The following is a 22,591-nucleotide window of genomic DNA, read 5'->3' as shown; positions in this document are numbered from 1 at the left end:
GCCTGGGCCCTGAGGGAAGCGTGACACAAAGCTCGGGCCCGGGGCAGCTTCGCTCTTCCCCGAGCCCTGAGGGAAGCGTGACCAAACGCCGGGCCCGGGGCAGCTCCGCTCCTGCCCGAGCCCTGAGGGAAGCGTGACGGGAATGCCGGGCCCGGGGCAGCCCCGCTCCTGCCCGAGCCCTGAGGGAAGCGTGACGGGAATGCCGGGCCCGGGGCAGCCCCGCTCCTGCCCGAGCCCTGAGGGAAGCGTGACGGGAATGCCGGGCCCGGCGCGAGGGACGCTCAGGCCGGTGCAGGCCGCGCTCCCGCCCCGCGCACGCGCAGCAAGGCGCACGGAGCGGGGCCCTTCCGCACGGAACGTCGCGTTCCGCGGGCTCACAGGCAGGAAGTGGCGACTTCTCCCCCCGCTCGCCTCTTCCCGCCTAGGGGCTGCCGCAGCTCCTTGCCCGTAACTTTTATCATTTTCTGCCGTGCCCCCAGAGGGTCATTTCAGCCCCGTGATGAAGGGCCCTGTGTTCTACCCAATAACAAGCCGGCTCTCGATGACGTCCTTAGTTGCCAGGCAGAATTCCCCTTCGCATCCCCCGTACCGCCCCGGCGCCACGGGGAGGGGCGGAGCGCCTGTTTTAATTGACAGCGCGACTAGTGGGCGGGGAGAAACGAGAAAACCAATAATAACTATGGGTGACCTTGATGAGCAGTGCTCGCAGCCAATGGGGATGGGCGGGCGGTCGCTCGGTTGCCAGGGCCACGCGGTTGCCAAGGCCTCGGCTCAGCGGGGGTGGCCGTCCCGCCGCCGCCGTCAGCGCGCGGGCCGGCGCGATGGTGAAGCTCGCTGCCAAGTGCCTGCTGGCAGGTGAGTCCGGCCCGCCCGCTCCCATCCGCCCCGCTGCCCACACGGGACCAGAGCGGGCGCCGCGGGGTCGGGCGAGGCCGGCAGCGCAGGAGGCCCGGCTTTCCACAGCCCCTCGTGGCGGGGCCGCCCTGCCGGAGGAGAGGTGGGGAGAGAGGCGGTGGGAGAGAAGGGAACACCTCGGCTGCCTGGGAACGGTCGTGTGTGTTATTAGCACTCGGTACCCGCCCCCGCCTAGCACGTGGAGTGAGCGGTGCCCAGGGAGGGTGTGAGGTGCAGTTGGATCGGCTGAAATGCGAGGACAGGATCTGAGAAAGAGGAAAAAAAACAAACCCGAACCAAAAAGATTATTTCGGCAGTGTGGAAAGGTGGGCGCAGAGACTGGAGAAAGCGTGAAGGGAGCTAGGCAGCTGAGTCCTGTCTTATTTGTGAGCCGTGCTTTGGGCTGGTGTGAAAAGTTCATGTCAGAAATTAGGATGATTCTGAGAGTACGATAGAAAGGTAAAGCCTAAATAAAGAGTAGAAAGTTGAGCACTTCACAGTGGCATCTTTTCCCCCAAACAATTTAGAGGCTAACCTGAGAAAAAAATGAGGTGAAGACACCAGTTTATTTAGTCAGGATGGATTATGGAGGTGTTGAAAGTGAGTACAGCTGGCTGTCAGGACTTTGTGAAAAATCTTGTTATTTTTGTCCCTCCTTCTACACTGAAGCTCTGTGCAGGCTCAGCCAAAAGCACAAATCCATAAAACCTTTGTGTGCAGTCAGCTCCTAGGTTTAACTCTTTGTTCCTAATTATTTCATCTGGAATAAAATGTTTGCCTTTTTTAACCTCAGAAGCAGCTGGCCATCAACTCACACAAAGCCAGATATGGTCTTTGGCAAAGGCAAAAGAATCGATCTCCCTTGTGGCTCTACTGCTGTGAACAGCGTGAATATCTTGCCCATCTTCTACACTTGAAACATAGGCATCATTTCCAATTTGGAAGTTTCCTGCTCCCAGTACACTGGCTTTGCTGAAGTCTATCCAGTTTTGTTGTATAGTGTTACCAAAGGCCAATTCCACAACCATTTTAAGATCACATAGGTTTTCTTTAAATGACCTGTTTATGTCCTTAATCCTTATTGGATCTGGAGTGGCCTTTTCAATTCTGTTCACAGCACAAAGAACAGGAATGTCCTATCCCATATGTCGTTCTTCTATGTGCCACAATAATATCTGTGTATTATTAAAAATAATAAATTAGTGAAGCAGACCAGGAAAAATAGATTTTCTGTTGCAGAAAAAGCCACTAAAGTGAAAGGGACCAAAGACATGAGTAACCACAACAACCTAAAGGAAACAAGAACACGCAATTACATAAACAGGAGCAAACCCATCAGAAATGGAACTGGGAGCTCTTGTGGACCTAAGGAAATGGTTTTGAAGAGCCAGTGACACAGAATTGGGAGCTACACCAAGGTCAAAAAGAAGAGGGGAAAAGGGTTCTTATTAGCAAAACAGAGACTATTGAATTGACAATAGAAGATGATTCCTGTGTTAGCTCAAGGGTTATTTACAGGCATAAAGTAAAAAGATCTGTTGTCTGAGCTTACTATGGAGACACTACACAAAGGTTTTCATTGTAGAGAAACAGCTGGCAGTAGCAGGCATTTTCAAAAGACTCTACAGATTCTGGCAGAATAACAGAAATATGGATAGAATATATACTGTGAGATGCACTACTGGCACACCAGACTAAACTGAAAAGGGCAAGGAAATTTACTTTGAGGAAGTGTCCTGGTGTGATGAGCTTAAGAGGATGGCAAAGAATAAAGAGGGAAAGAACACCTGGGGCTGTCAAGTGAAAGAAAGGCAATGCATTAGTTAAGAATTTGTGCTGGCTGATGCCTGCAGTTTGGAGCAGTGTGTGCCTCTCTATCTCATTTTACAAAGACAGATCTAATTGTCTATTGAAATACAGAATAGCTTCCACTCAAAACAGAGTGTTGTCTTCCGCACAGGCTTGAGCAGATCAGAGAACAAACAAGCTGACTTACCAGATTTTCCTGTCTAAATATTATGAGCCCAACTCAGCTCAAAGTAAGCAGGCATGCTAAAAATGTTTAAACAAGAACTACATTTGGTTAATGCATCTAGGGGTAATTGTCACTATCCAAAACACCCTTCCTTCTCTGAAATGGTATGTGATCAGAGGGCTTAACCAATTTCCTTCAAAACACCATTAGGAAGCTGTAATAAAGTCAAAAATATACCCCTTTCTTGGTTTATTTATTAACAACTTAATGTAAAATACTTCCTTTCTGGCTTTATTTATTAACAACATAATGTGAAAGACTTCTATTCCAGGCTTGGCTGTAATGAGTGTGCCTTTGAGGGTAAAGCTTGAAGCACTGAGGTTTATAATTACTGGTTCTTGTCCTTTTAACTGTCCAGGCTAGCGAGACATTATGTGGAGAAATGATAAGCTCTTTGGAAGCATTAAGTCTTTGTTTAGGAAGGGTTGTGATTTATCATCTTTTTCATGTAGTAATATGGGCATATGTGAGTTCTGTAGAGCCTGAGGAAATGGCCTGAAGTTGTGTCAGAGGAGGTTTAGGTTGGATGTTAGAAAAAGGTTCTTCACCCAGAGGGTGACTGGGCTCTGTAACAGCTCCCCAGGGAAGGGGTCGCAGCACTAAGCCTGATGGAGCTGAAAAAACATTTGGGCAATATTCTTGAGAGTCACATGGTGTGACTCTTGGGGATGGTCCTGTGCAGGGCCAGGAGTTGGACCCAGTGATCCGTGTGGGTCCCTTCCAACTCAGCATATTCTGTTCTGTGATCCTGTGATTGCTTTAGAGTTTTGTAAGAGCAAGCCAAAGCAGGCAGCTGTCAGGTTTGCCTGGAGTGTTGTGCATGCCATATCAGAAAGCCTTGGCTCTAGAAGAGCAAAAACCAAAGCCCCTTGCTTTTCCTTCCATACAGGGATGAATCAGCAGGCTCTTCTCTCCAGCCATGTGCTTTCTCTCTGACGTTTGCTTCTGTTATGCCCAGGATGCAACTAATGAGCCACCAGCAGCATTGAGTCAGCAAGAGTTGCTCTCTTAGCAGGGTCAGCAAGAAGAGTTCATTGAGAAATGTTACCAGCTTAAGCAGCTTTGTCTCAGTATATAACAAGGATTTGAGTCTGGGGAGATGGATAACCTAAGGAGAAGAAATAGCCTCCTAGGAAGCCCAGTCCCTTTTCACATTGTAGTTTTCTCTACATGATAACATATCTGGGAAATATAATTCCTAGGTAGGGGCTGTGGAGTAAGCATGAATTTTAGAACAAACAGCAGTTCCACCTTGATGTGGCAGTCGTTTGTTGTTGTGCATAGGTCAGAAATCAGATGTCAGCCACCAGTATGCATAATGGCAATATTCATTTCCTTGTGTGGGTATAACCTTTGAGATGGTTTTGTGCTTCATGTGACAGTTAAATTACCTGTATTCAGAGTTAGAGCATCTGGGCTCTTACAACATTGATAGTATCAGAACTGAGGAAAAATAAGATTCTCTACTATGAAAAAAATTATTTTATGTTTTTGGTTTTGCAGGAGATCCAGCTGTGGGTAAGAGTGCTTTAGCCCAGATGTTTCGCAGTGATGGGAGTCATTTTCAGAAGAACTACACACTGGTAAGCATACAACAGGCTCAGACTGCTGTCTAAATTTTTTTCTAAGATGAGTGGGAAAACTGAGAGGCCTAGAACAAAATAAATATGATTTTAAGTTGTGGCATTCAAGGTGGGATCTTAGAGGGTTTTCTTTCTTGCACCCTGGATTCTGAAGAGAAGCAGTTAACATTCTGTAAGTCTGCATTATATAGGTGCTGGTGTTGAAACTTAAGGCAGAATAATTTAGTTAATCTTGTGATTTTCCTACTGAACCAATGTTTTCACAAGGTTTTGTGGTGTTAGAGAGCTTCCCCCTTTAGGGACTACTCTATGAAAAAGCACTGCTGAAGGAGAAAGCTTTTAATTCCAACTATTAAATGTGGATGTGGACAGTGTGCTTATCACTGTGCAAACACCAAGATGTGCTGCATAGCCCCAAGATAATTATAATCTACAGAAACTGTTCCCAGATGAAGAGGATACAGTTTGCAGTCTTTGAGTGTAAGAATCAATGGTGATGACTAATCAGAAGCAGGATAAAAATAAAAGTAAATATAAGTAAAGTAAAAAAAGGGAAATATGAGTGTGGAGGAAAAAAACCCCTAAAATATGTTTATTCATTGAAATAAAGATGGAAACGAGAATTTAAGGATAGAAATAGAACAAACAAATGAGCTACAAAGCAGAATGAGATAAAAAGTGGGAGAAGCACAAATAATCTCAGTCCCATATGTTAGCTCATCACATGGTTAGTGCAGAACGTTCGAAGGCGTTACAGCAGCGGTGTGAGAGTGAGCATAGACCTGCAGACTTCAGCTAATACTCTGAGCTGGAAATAAGCAAATCTCTTTGGTTCTCCTCCTTTTTCCCCCAGCTGAGCAAATCTATGAGCCTTTGACATATTGATGAGATTAGGTTACCAGAGCTGGGAGGAGTATTGCTGAGTTTCCAGAGGTCTGTGTTTGATGAAATTGTAATGATTCACAAGAATTGCCTCAATCCAATGCACGGTTGGTATGCAGTTGGACAGGCTCTTAAAAACTCTCCTGATCCTCATTTTCCTGATTTTTCTTGACAGACAGCGGGCATAGAATTGTTGGTGAAGGCTGTATCAGTTCCAGAGACAAGTGATAGTGTGGTGAGTTTTTCTGTGACATAAATTGGGTCAGAAAGAGACATCCAGAGCTCAAGCCCCACACAAGTCTCATTCTGGTAGAAGATCACTATGCATGTTCATAGGGCAATTAAGTTGCATTAAGGAAATGAGGCTGATCATGTATAATTGCTGATGCTCCAGGGTTAGTTTAGTCTTAAAAGTGTAATTTTTATATACTTATATCCAACACAAAATTTTAAACCAAAGTTATTGCCAGCTTTGTTGAGATTCTGTTCTGGCCTTTAGGACACTCAGGTTTAGTTCATGATTCTTGGAACTACAAAAGCTGAAGCTTATCTGTTATTTTTCCTTAATGCCCTATACTCCCACTAATGGAATGTATATATTTTTGTATAAATAGTAGAAGTTACTGTCCCACTTAACGTATTTTGTTTCCAGTAGGGATGGAAACTAGACTTCGGGCCTTGGAAGTAACTCTTTTACTGCTTATACTTGAAAAATGGCTATTTATTTTCTCATACTATCTGGAGTTTTCTCAGTGCAGGGAATTTGTCCCCTAGGGACATGACACTGCTGTACTGAATAAAATGTTGGAGTTACAAGTTGCAGTATTTACTTCCAAAACCTTTCCCTATACTGCATTTTTCTTGGCAAGAGCCTTCTTTCTGTTTCCACTTTCAGGAATTCTTCATTTTTGACTCTGCAGGAAAAGATCTATTTTCTGAAATGCTGGAGAAACTGGTAAGTCTTATGTAACAGTCCTCTTCTTCCAAAGAAGTGCTTTTGCTTTGAAGATCTGAGCTCCCCAGTCTGGCAGATGTAGCAAACTTTGTCTTTAGTGTAAATGGGAGCAATTACCTCAGTTGCCAACGCATCCTGTTCTACCTCTCTAAAACTTGCGTAAGTACTAGAAGAAATACTTTCTAGAGAAAGGAAAGCAGATAGGCAGTTTTCTTACAAAAGAAATAGGAAACTTTAACGGAGAATTTCTGTGTACTGTTGTTTAAAGTTATTTTTATTTCTTAGAAAAACATCTGTTTTGCTGTGACTTCAACAGTGGGAGGTTTTTTTTGTGTTACAGTGATGTGTTTGATCCAAGAGGATTCATTCTTGTCCTTGAGCATAATCCTGCCCTTGGGTTTTTTCCTTCGCGTATTTGTGACCTTCCCTGTACAGTTCTCTACTGTGTTATCTCATTTTGAGAAGCAGAACCAGTTAATTAGTGTAAGCTTTCATAAGATGGCTAAGTCAACCTAATGGTTCATTGTCTACAAAAGCGATTCCACTTTTACACTTGCACTAGATCTAGTTTGCAAGGGTCTTCTCTAGAAGCTGGCTCAGCTTCTCAAAGTGGAAGAAAACCTTTCTACTTTTTTCCTAGGATTAATTTTGTGCTGATTCAGCATGAAAAATCAGCTTCCCTGGGGACCAGATGAGTGCCAGAGCTGATACAAAGGGCAGGGCTGCACAGACAGGACTGGGGAGGAAGGCAAAACCACCTCTCCCAATGTCAGTGATTTAGTTGGGTCAATTGAAATGTGAAACCTCAGTCAGGGCATAGGATTCCTGGGTGTTAGGCTTTTTATTTTCATCTTAGCAGCTGTGTTTGCTACGTTTACAGCATGGCTGTTGACCACATCAGTTTCATTAGAGCTGACAGTGTTCCTTTCTTGCTGTGCAGTGGGAGCAACCCAACGTCCTGTGCCTTGTGTATGATGTCACTAATGAGCAATCCTTTGACAACTGTAACAAATGGTTGGAGAAGCTGAGGGCTCAAGCAGTTGGGATGCACATCCCAGGTAGGAATGAGTGTGATTCTTGTTATCTACTCCCCTCTTGTATGACAGCAGTTGTTTCTGCTGAGCTGTGGAATAGAGCATTTATTTTAAGTCAGGGGCAGACATAGCTTCCTCCAACTCCTTTGCTTTTATCAAGAAACAGATAAGGCTTGAATATGTTTCCTTTTTGGAATCTTTTTTAGGTAGTTATAGACTATTTGCCACGCCTACAACTTCTTCAGTTACTTCAACAAATATTCCAGTATTTATGGCATACAAGTCAGCATTGATGAGCTGTTTTTTTTTTCTTTCCTTCCATGTCTTTTTTTCTGTAGGTGTCTTAGTGGGGAATAAAACAGACCTAGCTGATCGTCGAGTTGTGGAGCAGGAACAAGCACAGGAGTGGGCTGAGAAACATGGCCTGGAATACTGTGAGATGTCAGTGGTGAGTATCTGCTCCTTTCACCATCTGTGCAAGGGGATGTTGGTAAAGTTATCTTCTCTTTCATGCAGAGAAAGTTAACTGGGGACTCTCTTCACCTTGTTTGTCATCTAACTCAGTTTTAATCCTTCTTTGGTGAAACAGAGGAGAAATAGTCAAATGCTTATTCCATCTGCAATTGACAATTTTCTTATTTCTTTACAGAAGGAAATGAAAAATTTTGAGGCCCCTTTCCACATCCTGGCAAAGTTATTCCACCAACTGTACAAAGAGAAAGTGGAAACTTTTCACTCACTAGCCTGACTGGTATGATTTGTTTATCCTCTAAGCTTCTTCTAGTACTGAGAGTCCTGCTGGACTGAATACAGAGAGAAGAAAAAGTATGAGCTATTTGCTACTTCATGGTCATCCTCTGGTAATTCAAAATAAACTAGAAATAGGCAAGTAGAAAGACACTTTTTAAAGCTGCTACCTCAGCATTCCTTTCATGTCCTCTAACTTGGTTCTCTGCTCATTGAAAGTCTGCTAGGTTGGAGGAGGCGGAGAATAAAAGGGGAGGACAGAATGGAAATTGCCAGCTCTTTGCTTTAGTGTCTTTTTGTCTGAATAGACTTCCTGCTGCTACAAGCAGGGATTTAGAGGTTTGGAAAAGGAGAGAGGAAGCTGACAGGATGTTTTTCGACTTAAGCCAGCCTTGATGCATATACTGTAGGGCAGGACCGATTTGGCCCTACTCTTTGAAAAAGTATTTTCAGGAGGAGGCTTATTGCCTTAAAATCAACACCTAGAGACTGAGATGTGTGGAGGCAGAGATGGATTTTGGTGTGTTTCCAGGAGCACCCAGAGTTGGAGGCCAGTTTTAGCAGTGTTGCCTTTATCAGTTGTAGGATTGATATGCTGGTGACTAATGCATGTTTCTAATTTCCAGAATCTGTTTCTTTCCTTCGGCGTGGCTCACTGTCCCTGCCTGGTGGGAGCTGTGTCGCGTCCAACCGCTGTCACTTGGTGACGCAGTGCCCTCTGCTGGTCCCAGGTCACAGGAGTTCTCCAGAGGCTGCCACCTCCCTTGAAGTGAGCAGGAAGGACTTCCTGCAGGCACATCCATACTGGCTTAGCTGCAAAATGGAGTGAAATTGCAAGAATACCTTTTCTATTCTAAAGATTACTCTAAAACTTACAAAAAATTACTTTTTCTTCTTCATGTCTTCATCATCTTACATATTGTTGTGTCATTTTTGTCAGCTGAATTTGGCAATACTGTTCTGATTAGGTTCAGCTCTCAATCTCAAAATCAGAGTCCTCTTATTAAAGTCTCTCTGCTTGTCATTGAATTTCAGATAAAAGACCACGGTTCTGATGTTGCTAGTGGAAACAACTAAGGAAATGAAAGACAGCCTGGCTAAGTTACTCTGACTCAGCTGTGTCTGGCTAGAAGTTTCATATTAGAAAGGGTAAAAGCCTAGAGAGAGTTGCTCTATTGTGTGGAGTATTGATGTTCCATGTGTAGAGTCTTTGCTAATGCAGTATGCAAAAACATCTGTGGTAAGGCACTGCCTTGTAACTGAGCTTAACACCAAGAGTTTCAAAAATTTAACCACTATCTTCCTGATTATGGTAGACTCCCTTGGGCAAGGGAAGCTGAGTTTTGTAAAGACTGAGCACTGAGTGATTTTTCAGGCAGCCTTTTCAGGAATCTGTGTTTCAAGACTTCGATATGTGTGGTTTATAATCATCTTTATGCCCAGTGCTAGGAAAAGTACATTAAATTGAATGCAAGAAATATGGCTGCAGATGTTGTATCAGACTTTATGAAGCACTTCAATAATCTGGAGAAGCAGTGGCCTCATTTCACTGGCAACAGTGTGTTGATGCTGAGAACTCACTAGGGAGCATGAATACCAGTTAAAGAGGATGAGTAGCAGCTCAATCTAAAAGAAGTAAAAATAAGAGGTTCTTTTGCTAAAAGCCAACTCAGAAATGACAGAACAAGCTGGGAAAGCTCCTGCTTTCCCCAAAGAAGGAAGGAGTCCTGTATGGACTTAGGGTAACTGGAAGACTCACTCTTTTTGAACCAGATTAGCATTGCTGGCATTTGTATCTAGCACGGGTTTTCTTGTTAATCCTGGGTGTTTTCTGTTGATTTACATAGGCCTTATAGACTCTTCCTTGCAGATGCTGGTATCTGCACCTTTTATTCTTACTCTGACTAGTAAGAATAAAAGCTATTTTGGATGCTGTGCTGATCCAGTTAAAGAACTAAAGAAGGTTTGTTTTTATTTGGTATCTCATTTCCCTCTGGTTCTATTGACAATGTGATCACAAAACAAGACACGTATTTTTTGATATTGAAAATAACATACCAGATGTGTATGTCACCTGTGACATGGTTGTCTAGGGGTAAGAATGCCTTGGGAATAGGTAATAAAATGAATTCTGTGCGATCTTTAACCAGGGAGTCTGTCTCTCTGCACCTGAAGGACCTCCCATAACGTCAAATAAACACTCTAAATGCACCTGTAAGATAAAGATTGGTGAATGCTGTTTTATAAAATAAATGCAGAGGCTGGAGGAGCTCATTAATGGAATGCTTGCAGTGGTGATTTGTGATTTATAGGGAAGCTGCTTTTGAGAAGTTAGTGAAGAAAAATGCAGCCCATGCAGGGAAAGATGTATTGCCTGAGAGAGGAAATGTATGATCTAATTAGCTAACAGTAGGGATTCACCCACTGCCCCTTTTCCTCTTCCACAGGCCACAACCACAATTAGAAAAGAAGTCATGTCTAAAGCATGTTGTCCAACTTGCTTTTTACAGAACTGTTTCAAGCACTAGTGTGGACACAGTTTAATGTCCTTCGAAATAGTGTGTTTGACAATAGCAATCTCATCCCTTTCAAATCTATTTAACAGCGTAATATATTGTCCTTCCTGGCTAACGTGCTGTATAATACCAGCCTGATGCAAGTAGTGGTTGTTGCTATTTTTCTGGCTTAATTGTGACCTTGGTTGTAGAGGCTAGGAGTGAAGAGGGGGTAAAAAACATGGAAGCCAAACATGGGAAGATAGTGGGAAATAGTTTTGTCTCCGTGTGAAGGAGTTCAGGGTGGTGAGTAAGTGAGCTGGACCGGCAGGATGAGTAAGAGTCTGGAGCTGTTATTAAGTCTCTCCTACCTGTTTACTGGCAGTCACATCTGTAGAGCGAGGATTTGTGTTTGCTGCTTATAGGCTTAGCATCAGTCTGAATTACAGATGCTGTGGAGAACAGTGGGAGGAAGACAGAAAGTCTGTCTGCTGACCAGGAAGCTTGTTGTCTTCTTACAGCTCCCCTGCTTTGTCCAGCTGTGCAGTGCTGCAGGTGCTCAGCATGAGTGTTACAACACAGAAGAGACTCAGTTGAGCCAGGATTGAAATTTCAAAAGAAGGAGAAGGAAACAAACAGGCCTTTAACTGGTTTTAATAGATACATAGTCCATTTTCCTGCTTGCTTGTTTGATTAGACAAAACCATTTCTTTCCTCCCTGGAGTCCCTCCTTCTTACCTTTCCTTTGGTCCTCATGGGTCTGCACAGAATCTCTGTTATACTTGTGCCCTGCTTTACTTAGCTTGATACATCACCAGCTGATTTTTTTTATCCTTCTAATTTCTGCATTATCTATTCCCAAGGCTGCAAGACATTTCTTCTTAGATTAATAGACAAAAGGAAACAAAAGTGGAATTTTTAGTCAAATTGTCTTGGAAGAAAAAGCCTTAAGAAGCTGTCTGACATTCTGAAATTTTACTGGAAATTCATTTGTGTAAAGTTGTCGTATTAAAGATGCTTTAATGGTTTTGTTTTGTCTTGCCAGACATAGTCTACTGTGGAGTGAAATTCAGGATGTTAAATTCCAGAAAGATCAGGTTTTACTGTGGGAATTAATAGGAGTTTCAAAGCTGATCACACTGTGATAAGATCTGTTAAGTCTTAACAATGGAGTGGTCACTGCTGTTCATAATGAAGCATTAAATATACTGAAATGGGGCTGTCAAAACAGTTTCTTCTAGAGATTTGTTCATTTTAAAGGCTTTAAACTTAAGAAAGGACATCTTTTAAAAGACTGATCTGATAAATGACACCATTTGGATCAGGGTTATTTCTGATACAACTTCGATGACTTGAAGAGCTGGATTTAGTCTTTTATGCCAATTGACTCCCCTGGGTAAGCTTCATTTCTTTACCCACTATACATCTTGGACCGATCTGACCTGATAGCAAAAGACACATGATGTTGTTGAAAATGAAATACTGCCTTGGGGCAGAAGGATAAACTATGTGGCCTCCTGAGGTCCTCCCAGCAATACTTTCTATAATTCTATTAGATTAAGTGAGGAAAGAAGTAGCATGGAAAGCACAAAACAGGCTAAGCCATAAACTAGCAATTAAACTGGGAGCTGGGCAGAAAACGTACAATCTATCCCAATTAAGAGCTGTATCTCAAGAGAAACTGGGAGCCTGACGCAGGTGCTGACAGCAGGGAAAACTCTGCATTTCTGTTCTGGAGGCAGCAACTGCTTTCTGCTGCTGCTTATGCAGATCTGTGGGGGTCCTTACGCAACTCAAGGCTGTGCTCTGTTTTTAATAATTACTGTATCTCTCATGTTCAGGTGGCAGTTGCTTGCAGTTGTGGTCTCATCTGCCTACACAAAGTCAGCAGCATCATGTCAGATTATTTGCTGGTGGCAGGAAGACATCCCTATTATTGACACCTGCATGATGGGACCCCTCTCTCCCCATGCATTCTCAGTCCTTTTCCTATCTCATATCTGCTCCTTGGTGGACAGTATCCACCTCTGCTTGCTCTTAACAAGTAATTTTTCCATCTTGCAGATGGTACTCTGTGGAACCTAGGGCTGAGGGACATCTCAAAGGTGGAGTCAGAGCAGGAGCACTTCAAGGGCCATGTTGGCCTCCACAACATCCCTTTTGGCCTAGGGGCACATCATCTCTCTACTCCTCATGTCCTATTTCCTCCTCCTGCTGTCATTTAGCCTGGAGAACAATGTCTTACGTGCCAGTTGCCCTTGGCTCTGTTGACCCAGAACAACAATGCTTGGGGGAGGGAGGAAGAAGAGAGCTAGACTCAGTCTTGAGTCTTTTCAGGGCTCTTTAGCTGTTGTGACTCCCTGTGGAAGTCACCTGAAAGATGGGAGTGTTGCTCAGTCTAGGGTGTAATTTCCTGGCAGGAGACCACTAACAGAATCCTGGCAGCCTCATCTGGGCTCTTCAGAGCTTGCTGCAGTGTAACTTTGTCAGACACTGCCTGTTCTTCTAACCTGGGGTTTTGGTGGGAATTTTTGGTAGGGTTTTTTTACTTCTTGGAGGTCTTTCATTTATCTGTCATGGCTTCACGTATTTCCCCCCCTAGAGTTGTTTGTCAAAAGAAGCTTAGAATTGCTCCCTTTCCTGGTTTCTGAGATTTAATCTGGAAATGTTTAAAAGGGAAATGTGACAGAACCTACATGTCAAGCTGGGGTCAGGGATGGGGTCAGTTTGATGAGTTTCCCTCCAGCCAGATATACATCAACTGGAGATATGTGGAGCCTGTGATCCTTCTGCACAAGTACTAGAAAAATAGCCAATATGAGGGCTGCCAGTTAGGGACTGTGAGGAAAAGGATATAAAGGCAGAAGAATCGACTTCTGTGACCCAGACAGTGGAAAATGCAGGAGCACTAGGAGAACAGGAATATGTAGGAAATATGTAGGGCTGTATTCCTTCATGAAGAGCCCAAAAGATTTGCTGAGGCAGATTGGGAGGGTGGGATTTAGGAATGGGAAAACCTGAGGCTTTTCCTGTCTCTTAGAATGCTGTATGGAAATAAAGTGGGAGGGAAAGTAATTTTTGCATGAGCCACTGAGGGAAAATGAGGATACAGGGTAGAGCTGGATGACCTTGCAGGTGGAAGGGCAAGTGATAAGAATAAATAACTGAAAGGAGATTTTCCAGGCCAAGCTCTCAGGGCCAAGGGCAGGCAGGAGGTTCAGAGCCATGATGAGGAAGGCTACTGGTAGCCATCAGTTTAGGTTTAAGATGTAGGGCCTGCATTAGAGCAAGGCAGGAAGAGTTAAAGTCTGTGTGACAGGGTTGACACTGGAATTTGAAAGGGCAGTAGCAAGGATCCAGAATGGTAAACCTAGGAATAGTGTGGGGGAGATAAGCACAGCAAGCTGTGATGCTGTGAGCAGCAGTGGCTGGAGACAGTGCACCTAGGTGAAACCAGAAAAAATAGAGTAGGTATGCTGAGGGCACTATCAGACTATCAGGGTGGAAGAGTGTGAAGAGATGCTGGAAATTCATATTTGAGTACAGCTCTTCTGAGGGAATTTCTGAGTGAAGGGAAATAGATATCTACAGCTGGTACCCACACATCTTCATAAACACATTTAAAACACAAAATAATTCCAATGCTATATACGCTATCTCTATTTTCCTTTGCCAAAAATTATCATGATCTTTCTGCTTAAACCCTTTTTCTTGTTTTTTGGTGAGGGGGAGGGGGAAAGTGGACAACAACACATACATTTATGCCTAATTGTGATGCTGCATCATGAATACATTCAGGAAAGGGAAAGAGAACCTGCACCTCCACCTGACCCGACAGAAATGCCTGCTACTACTTGAGCATTGATATCTCACAACAGAAACTTCACAATCAGTTCATACAGAAAAAGGGATGGAAGGAATATTTTCTGTGTTGGTTTTCCTTCTCTGATTTTGCTAATTCATTTTTATTCCTGTGAAGGATTGCTCTCTCTTAGTCTAACAGTTATGTGTGGCCATTGTGGGCCAGTTATAGGACTTTGTGATGTTGGGTGGCTTCTGTTTGAGGACTGTAAAACTGAAAGTGTTGAGATTCAGGTTACAGTTGAAGCATCAAGCATAAAATCAGCTTGTAGGCACAGAAGAACAGAGTATCTAGGAAAGATGTCTTGCAGGGTTAAGATAATGCTTTTCAGTGCTGTTGTCAGCAAAGAGAGGCTGCAATGAAGGTGAAAATGTTAGGAAGGAATTCTGGTGGGTTTGGAAAGGGTAACAAGTATAGGTTTCCTCTAACAGGTAAATGCAGAGGAAAGGATGCTACAAGTCACTGGATGGAGGTACCTGGGGAGGTAGTAGAGGAGAAAAAGGAACATTCTTGGACAGTATTGTGGAACTGGATAAGAGCAGGAGGATGGTTCTTGTATGAGCAAAAGCAGAGTAATGCACACCCTGCTCTCTGGTTTCTGTCCCTTTTGAGGTGTGGAGCTATTTCCCTTCAGCAGAGTATGTCATTGCTCTTGATGACCCTCTCAGCTAAGATTGCCAGTAGGTTGGCTTTCCGTCTTCACTGAGATAAAAGTGATCCCTAAATACCATCTTGGTCCACAGCTGTTTTGATACCTGATTCCTTTCCCTGCCCATGCCTTTTGTGTTTTTCCTCCTATCTCTGCATGTGGAGGTCTTATATGTCCCCACAATTCTGCTACACCTCCCATGACACCAGCCATCCCCGTGACCTTAAGACTGCCTATTTCCTCCCATGTACTTTGCTTTCCAGGATTAGAAGTTGTGGTCAGAAAAATAGCCACTGGTCATTCTATCTACTACCGCCCTCTCCTACCCCTCTCCATCTGGTGCTAGGGAAGATCTTGTGCCCTGTTCAGCTGGCTAGTTCTGGCACAAAGCTGGACTGGTATAGGAGTGAGAGGGCTGTGCCCATGCTGGATGTGTATCTCTGTGCTGGTGAGGAGCATCCGAGGCAGGCACCCTTTCCTCCTTTTATCAGACTGTGCTCATTTATTTTACCATCTGTTTTCCCAGTGCTGGAGATGATGCTGGGGATATGTGACTTGGGGCACTCAGGCAGAAACTGGCCTGCACAAGGCCGGCCATGTGTTTGCCTCCTAGCAATGCAGCGGTCAGCAGCAAATTCTTTGCTGCTGCCTCCTCTCAGTATGGGAGAGAGCAAGTGTGGGCTTGGGTGTGTAGGAGACACAAAGAAATGAAATGTGGCAGGGGGAGAAAGGGAGAGAGGCACTGGGGTACATGTGTATCAGCTGGAGAGAACTGTGGGAAGGAGGGACAGACAGATGGGCAGAGTTGGGAAGAAGGAAGAATGGATTGAAGAGAGGGAAAAACATACAGAGCTGTGCAGGGAGAGACAAAGAAACCGAGTGGCTGGGGGTAGCAAGAGAAAGGCTGTGAAGGAGGGAAAGACAGGCAGATTTGGCAGGGTTGTGGTGTGGAAATCAATGGATTGTCTGTGGGAGAGAGATGTGTGCCAGCCAGGTACTACACTCATAGATAAGTGGATAACTGCAGAGGTAAATTCTGTGTGTGTGTGTTTATACAGGCCTGTGTAAGGGTGAGCTGAATGAATGGAAGTGAGGAAGGGGAGCCATAAGGAAAGAGGAGAGTGAAAGCAGAGCAACAAAAGAACAATGCTAGATAGAGATCAACCATTGGAATGCAAACAAGCTGGCATCAGGCAGTGAGGAGGAAGGGATTTGTACGAAAAGAAGGGAGACTGCATTCGTATGTTTGGGGCTGAGGTTTTCTTCTTGGAACCTGAAAGAGATGGCAGGGCAGCCATCAGAGCACTATTCCCCAGTACTAAACAGAAGCATTTTTATGCATTCAGGGCTTGCTGCCAGTGCACAGAGAGACCCAGTGGACCCAGAAATGTAAATGCCACTATGCTAGTGCAGACAGTTTCCTACCTGCTGAACTGCAATTTGTACCTGAGTGTTTGCAACCTGTGGTCTGCCTATTTCAAGCATATCTGCTTGACTATTAGAAACTGTTTAAGATGGCAGCTCAGGTATTTATTTATCCTCCTTTCCCTTTCCTCTTGCCCTTTTCCTCACAGTGTACTCATAACAGAAAAGGAGACATGAAAAAGTAGTGCCCAGATTCACAAGCACCTTCTTATTTCTTCTGTCTTGTTTCACAGACACCAGTTTGCTTTGCTGCCTGACTTGACATCCCCTTCTTCCCTTTGACCATTTGTTTTCTTCTGTACTTTCCTCTGCTTTTTTTTCCTATCTACTTATTTTTCTTCTCCTTCAATTTTCTATAATTTTAGATTTTTTATTGTCCCTATAACTCCATCCCCCTTTCTCCATTGTGTTCTGAACTAGGAGCCCTGTTTCTTTCATTCTGCTCCTTTTCTCTCTCCCCGATTCCTCCATCTCCTTGTGTCTGTGCCTGTCTGCCTGCTTTCTCTCACTCACTGTCTGTCTCTCTTGAACTGGGTTGTGAATTCTGTTGGCATCAGAGTGGGACAAACTGTAAAACCGAGGTTCCCGGAGGGCCAGGTTGTGATAATTTTATTTTTACAATGTCCTTGGATGTGTAAAGGTGTTTGTTTGAGGGGGAGGAGCAGTGCATGTGCTCCATGTGGGAGAAGAGAGAGGAGTGCAGGCCAGAACAAATGAAGCTTATAACCAATATAGGTCAGTTGCAGAGAAGAGTCCCAATGGTCTGTGAAATAGAGAAGTGTTTTGTCATTTCAGACTGGCTAGTGGAAAGATGGCAAATGAATAGTTTTATCTAACAGACACAGGAAAAGGATCCTGTCAGAGAATGCAGTAGTGATGAGCATGGGAGGAGGACCAGCTCTGCGTAGGGGATTGCTCATCTCCTAGCCGCCCCCGTAACCCAGGGAAAAAACAGCCATTCTCCTGCTCTGAACTGCCTGCTCCTGTGTGTGTTCCCGTGTCTCTGCTATGGACTCAGAGCATGGCTGAGAGATGCTTCCCCGTGTCCTCTGCCAGACTAGCTCGCTCTGTTAAAGAGCACAACAACTGAGCAAATAAATTAGAGAAGTACAAAGGAGAGCCATAATTCCACACTCTTGGAGGATGGGCTGGAGTGTTTGGTCAGCCTCTGCTGGGGTCAGCTGCCAAAAACCCCATAGACATAGTGGCAGAGAGGCATCATCAGGGCCCTGAGCGTGGTCTGGTGGGGCTGTATGAACCAAGTGCACTGCTGGGAATTGTTTTGCTCTGCAGTAGGCTTCTCACTTCCCATGATTTGCCACCATATAAATGAGTGCTGCTTTCTGATCATTCCCAGAAAATTTTAAAAGTGGTCAGTAGCTGCAGTGAATGACTGAAAGTGTCAAATACTGATGAACCCACTATTTGGCCTTGGAATTTTTGATTTAATTTCTGTTAAGAAATTTGTTGGTTCATGAGATCAAAACTATTATGTTAAATGACATTAAAACATCAAAACAGAAATCTGGATTTTCAGAGGTGTTTAGAGCCCCTCTAAATTCGACATGAGATGCTGACTCCTTAGCACAACTGAAAATCAGGACAGTTCCTCACTGTCTAAACATGGAGTTAGAAGCCTAAATAGACTTATGTGTTTTGCTTCCTTTTTTAAAGCAGGCCTTTATTCCCAAGGCAGAGAATACCACCTCTTGACAATTTCTATCCATGGAATACTCTTCTATGCATCACCATAATGCTCCAGTCTAGCATCTTACTGGCTTAATCTGATGTGTTTAACCTACTTCCTCTATAGGAATTCACTTGAGGGATCCTAAACCATTACAATGATAATGCGAAAACAAATCTTAGGAATTCATGCAAGAGCTCTGTGGTCACGATGTATCAGCTGACTTGCTCAGAAACAGTGTCTTAGGTGCTTTTACTCCTCATGGGATCCCTCCCTGACTATGTGGGACTACAGAAGTAAATCCTTCTCACATTAAAATTGGTAGCCTGTTTCTGGCATCAGTGGGATATGCTGATTCTGAATTCTCTTAGAATGCCAACTCACTGAACTGAATAGGTGCTGTGATATGTGCTGCTCTTGATTTGTCCCTCTGAAAATTCAGAGGGATGAAATAGCCTATCCTAGACACTAACCATTTCTCTTCCTCTTCTTGGGATGTTCCTTCAAGAATCCTTTTAACCCTGATATACCAACTGAGCATCAGAGAAGTTAAATGTCCAATATTCCTGCCTCGATACCCTAAACTATCTGACAGAAGAAAAGCTTGGGGTATCCTAAAGATGAAAGTTTGCATATCTGTCCTGCAGTACTGTTTGTGTCAGTACCACCAGACCTAGGAGACCAAGTCTGTCCATAGAGGAAGCCCCAGTGATACCTCTGTGGCTGCAGAGGTCTAGATGGCAAAAGCTCAAATTAGGGCCAGATTGTGGCTTTAAATTATGATGCTGAAGAGATGCGGCTGCACAAGATTCTCTTGTCTGTCCCCATCTGTGCCCTTTACACTGAAAGGAAGACTGATATCCCAGGATATCGATCAGTGTCAACACAAACCATCCTCACTGTATGCCTCACCTTTACCTCAGCATTTATCATTGCACTGATGCTTCCAAGAGATTCTGAAAGCCTTTAGAAAAAAGTAAGGCCTTTCTCTTTTTTGATTTATTAACTGATTACATGCTTTTTTTTTTTTTCTTTAAGAACCAAACCACAGCCCATATACATTACCTCAGGGAAGTTTCATAAAGCTGTTTGTCAAGAAATGATGACTGCTTTTAATTTGGATTTTGGACTTTCTGAAATCCAGTCCTCTGACCAGGAGAAACCGCCCATTCTATGGGAGACAAATCAGGAGTGATGGTCTAATCTAGTTACAGTTAGTAGATAAATGGACAAAGGCTTTACTGGGGGTAACACAGTTATTGGTGCCCATATTTCAGACACAAAGGGCAGTGAGTCCCATTGCCTCTCTGATCTATTCTGGAGACTCTTCCCTGTGACTTAGGCCCTAGAGCAGATTCTGATTACAAAACCTGTGCCAAAAATTTTCACCAACTTTTTGTTACCTGGAATATGCTTTGAGGGTTGGATGTATGTAGATGTCAGTGGGAACTGTCTGTGCCTGGCTTTGGATATGAATGTGAACTAAAAAGAGAATTTCCATTAAGGATCTAGGGATACAGCAAAGGCAAAACAATGACTATATGCTTGTGAATAAGTGGATCTCAAGCTGGATTTCTATGGCATATGGTTAAGGCAGGAGTAAGGGAGTGTAGAGGCATGTATTTATTTATACTCAAGATAGTCCAACATGAAGGTAGCTGGGATTATAGATTAAGTGTAGAAAAACGTGTGTTCTGGGGAGGATAAGTATGAGGCACAGCATCTGAGTGGAGAAGAGTGTCTTTAGTTTAGCATACTTATGTAAATACACAGGGATAGACGGGCTGGTGGGAGGGGGAATGTTCTCACAACTTATATTCTCCACTAGTCATATTCGGTTTGTGTGTGTGTGTGTGTGTGTGTGTATATATATATATCCATATGCATATATGCTCACTGAGAGTGCTTTACCAAATACTAGAATTCCAGCTAGGATGACTTGTTAGCAGCCTGCCCTCTGTTAGAGCTAATGGGTTGCAGGTATTGATTTTTTTTCTATTTCTATTGATTACGAGGCTGCTGTACATACAAACCTTAGCATAGCATGGAAAGAGAAAGGGAGGCAAAACAGTTCACATCGCAGCAACTCATCATGGCGGAAAATTCATCCTGTATCTCAGTCTTCTCCAACTATCTCTTCTGAGTAGAGAAGGAAGGCATTCCTTTTTTGCAGAAATCAACCCTCAGGGCTCATGAGAGGACACTCTTTGTTTCCCAACCATCTTCAAATATACCACTCAGTGGAAGAAAAGGTGTGTAAGAAAAAGGGGAAAAGGAGTCTCACATGGAAAGCATAGGAGTTGTAGCTTCAAGACTAAATCTGAAACACTTATCTTGGGGTACCCAATTCATTCATAGCAGCACCCAGATACCACTAAAATCAGCGCAAACACCTTCACTTTGGTGTGCTTTTTGAACACATTCTGGATTTTCCAATGCCTCTGCAAACTAATGAACGTGTTACTTTGTAGGAGTGTTGTGAGGCTAAATGAACCATTTGTACAAGATTTATCTTGGAAGAGGACATAAGTGAGAAACTGAGGGACTTCTGTATGGCAGCATTAGAATCTCATACTTGGTGCCTACCAGAGTCCACTCCTGCCTGTCATAAGATTTTTTTAAGGCACTCCTAGGGCAGAACCCGCACCCATTTTGCATGGAAATCTGCTCATTTAAATTGATAGACGTCCATATCCTGTATCTCCCTTCTTCTTTAATTTTTGGTAACAGGGTTACACTAGAGATGACTTTGCTGTGGTATTGATTGTCTGATGTTTAAACTATGTTGTTGATCTTCAAGTTACATGAACCTGAAGATAAGAAGAGAGGCCCAGGGAGGCTTTTTCCATCTGCATTTATCTCCCTACGTTTATCATCTCCATCTCTAGCTCCTTCACCTGCAGGTCTCTGGCAAAAGCCACAAATCTTTCCATAGCTTTCTAGTTTGTTGAACTGGGCTAAGAAAAGCACCAGTATGAAGATATGATGCGAATAATGTTTCTTAAGTGCTTTGAGACCCTCTGCTTTGGATGTCAGTGATGACTGCTCTGATCACCCCATCTGCTTTTCTAACAATACAGATATGTGACTTTTTTTCTTCCCCAGTAGAATATATTATATTTTCATTCTCTTTATATGCCATATCTCATTTCTCTCTTCTCGGCCCCATTGGCTTCCAGTTCTGTGATCATCACCCTAACCCCAGTTTGTTTTTTCTAACATCTCCTCTGCTGGTGCATTTCCCTATTAACACCTCTGCTCTGCCTGCAAATGCAACTGCACCAACTCTATCTCTTTTACAGCTCATTACAACAGCTCCTTCTCAGCTGGCCTCCCCAGGATGAAGATTCCTAGATCAAATTTTTATACACTATTGCTGTTTGATTTTATCCTATGTGCCAAAGAGCTCCACTGCAGCACTCAATTCACAAACACTATTCAGTCTCATTACCATCCCATGGAGTTGCTTCCGACTTTGTGCCCTTCATCTCGCTTCCTGCATCTTTCTCGTGCCCCTTTTTTTCCTACAGCACTGCCCCTTCTCTCCACAAATAGCAGCACTCTTGGTTTTCCATTGGAAGCAGACTTCCTGTGGCTCCCTGTCTCATCAGCTTCTCATTTCAAGTAATTTAAAATGTAATTTAAAATCTCTCTATTTCCTCCAGACTATTAATTTCTCTCTCCTTACTCTTCTATAGATGTCATTCTGTGTTGCGCTATTCAGAAGATGCGACTGTTGTAAAAATCTGCCACAGTGATTTTATTCTGTATTCTTGTTTTGTATTATAATTTTAATGATTCTTTGTAGGAAAGACGAAATCTCAGCACAGCATCTAACCACAGCACAAGCAGTCACACAGGACAGTCTGGCATTTGCATTGCCTTTGTTCCATTCTTCTCTTGTGGCATTTAGAACTGTAGAGGGATTATTGTGAATGGTCTAGGAGTATTTAAGTAGGGTAGTAGGAAGAGAATTATTTCTGGAAATTGGGAAGTGTGACGCAGGAAGCCATGTTCAGTTCTGATCCTGCGATGCACTGAGCTCTCATAGGTCTGACTTTTGTTAGCCAGAGATTATAGAAATTGCCACCCTGCGTTTGCCTTCTTACACTGGCAATTTCTTTGGAGAGAACATGGCCTTGTCTTGTTGCTGTAATACAGTATTTGAGAGTACAGAGTAACTGAGAGCCAGCCTTCCTTGGAAGTATGAGGTCCAAATTTCCAGAGTGGTTTTCTTGTCCACATATGAGATGTTTGTGCCTGCTGGATTTAAGTGCAAGAATAGCCAAATGAAGATTTTTCTTCTTCAGAATCTTTCAGACTCCTGGCCCAGGCTTTCTATC

General features: G+C 43.5%; 1 protein-coding gene across 1 annotated transcript; it reads left to right on the top strand.

Moving 5' to 3' along the window:
• The first annotated feature begins 770 nt into the window (after positions 1 to 770).
• Positions 771 to 11,728, top strand: IFT27 (intraflagellar transport 27). Its single transcript, XM_058805403.1, has 8 exons — positions 771 to 855; positions 4,433 to 4,512; positions 5,570 to 5,629; positions 6,290 to 6,349; positions 7,290 to 7,407; positions 7,722 to 7,831; positions 8,033 to 8,134; positions 8,757 to 11,728. The coding sequence occupies exons 1-7, from the start codon at positions 822 to 824 to the stop codon at positions 8,129 to 8,131; spliced, it is 561 nt and encodes a 186-aa protein (XP_058661386.1). The 5' UTR covers positions 771 to 821; the 3' UTR covers positions 8,132 to 8,134; positions 8,757 to 11,728.
• The last annotated feature ends 10,863 nt before the right edge of the window (positions 11,729 to 22,591 follow it).

This window comes from Ammospiza caudacuta, chromosome 5, assembly GCF_027887145.1.
Source record: "Ammospiza caudacuta isolate bAmmCau1 chromosome 5, bAmmCau1.pri, whole genome shotgun sequence".
Lineage (NCBI taxonomy): Eukaryota > Metazoa > Chordata > Aves > Passeriformes > Passerellidae > Ammospiza > Ammospiza caudacuta.
The sequence above is the reverse complement of the archived record's forward strand: the minus strand, read 5'-3'. Positions and strand labels throughout refer to the sequence as shown.

Coding starts and splice junctions, on each gene's coding strand:
- IFT27 (XM_058805403.1), top strand. CDS start 822: ATGGTGAAGCTCGCTGCCAAGTGCCTGCTGGCAG. Junction 856..4,432: donor TGCCAAGTGCCTGCTGGCAG/GTGAGTCCGGCC, acceptor TTGGTTTTGCAG/GAGATCCAGCTGTGGGTAAG. Junction 6,350..7,289: donor CTGAAATGCTGGAGAAACTG/GTAAGTCTTATG, acceptor CTTGCTGTGCAG/TGGGAGCAACCCAACGTCCT.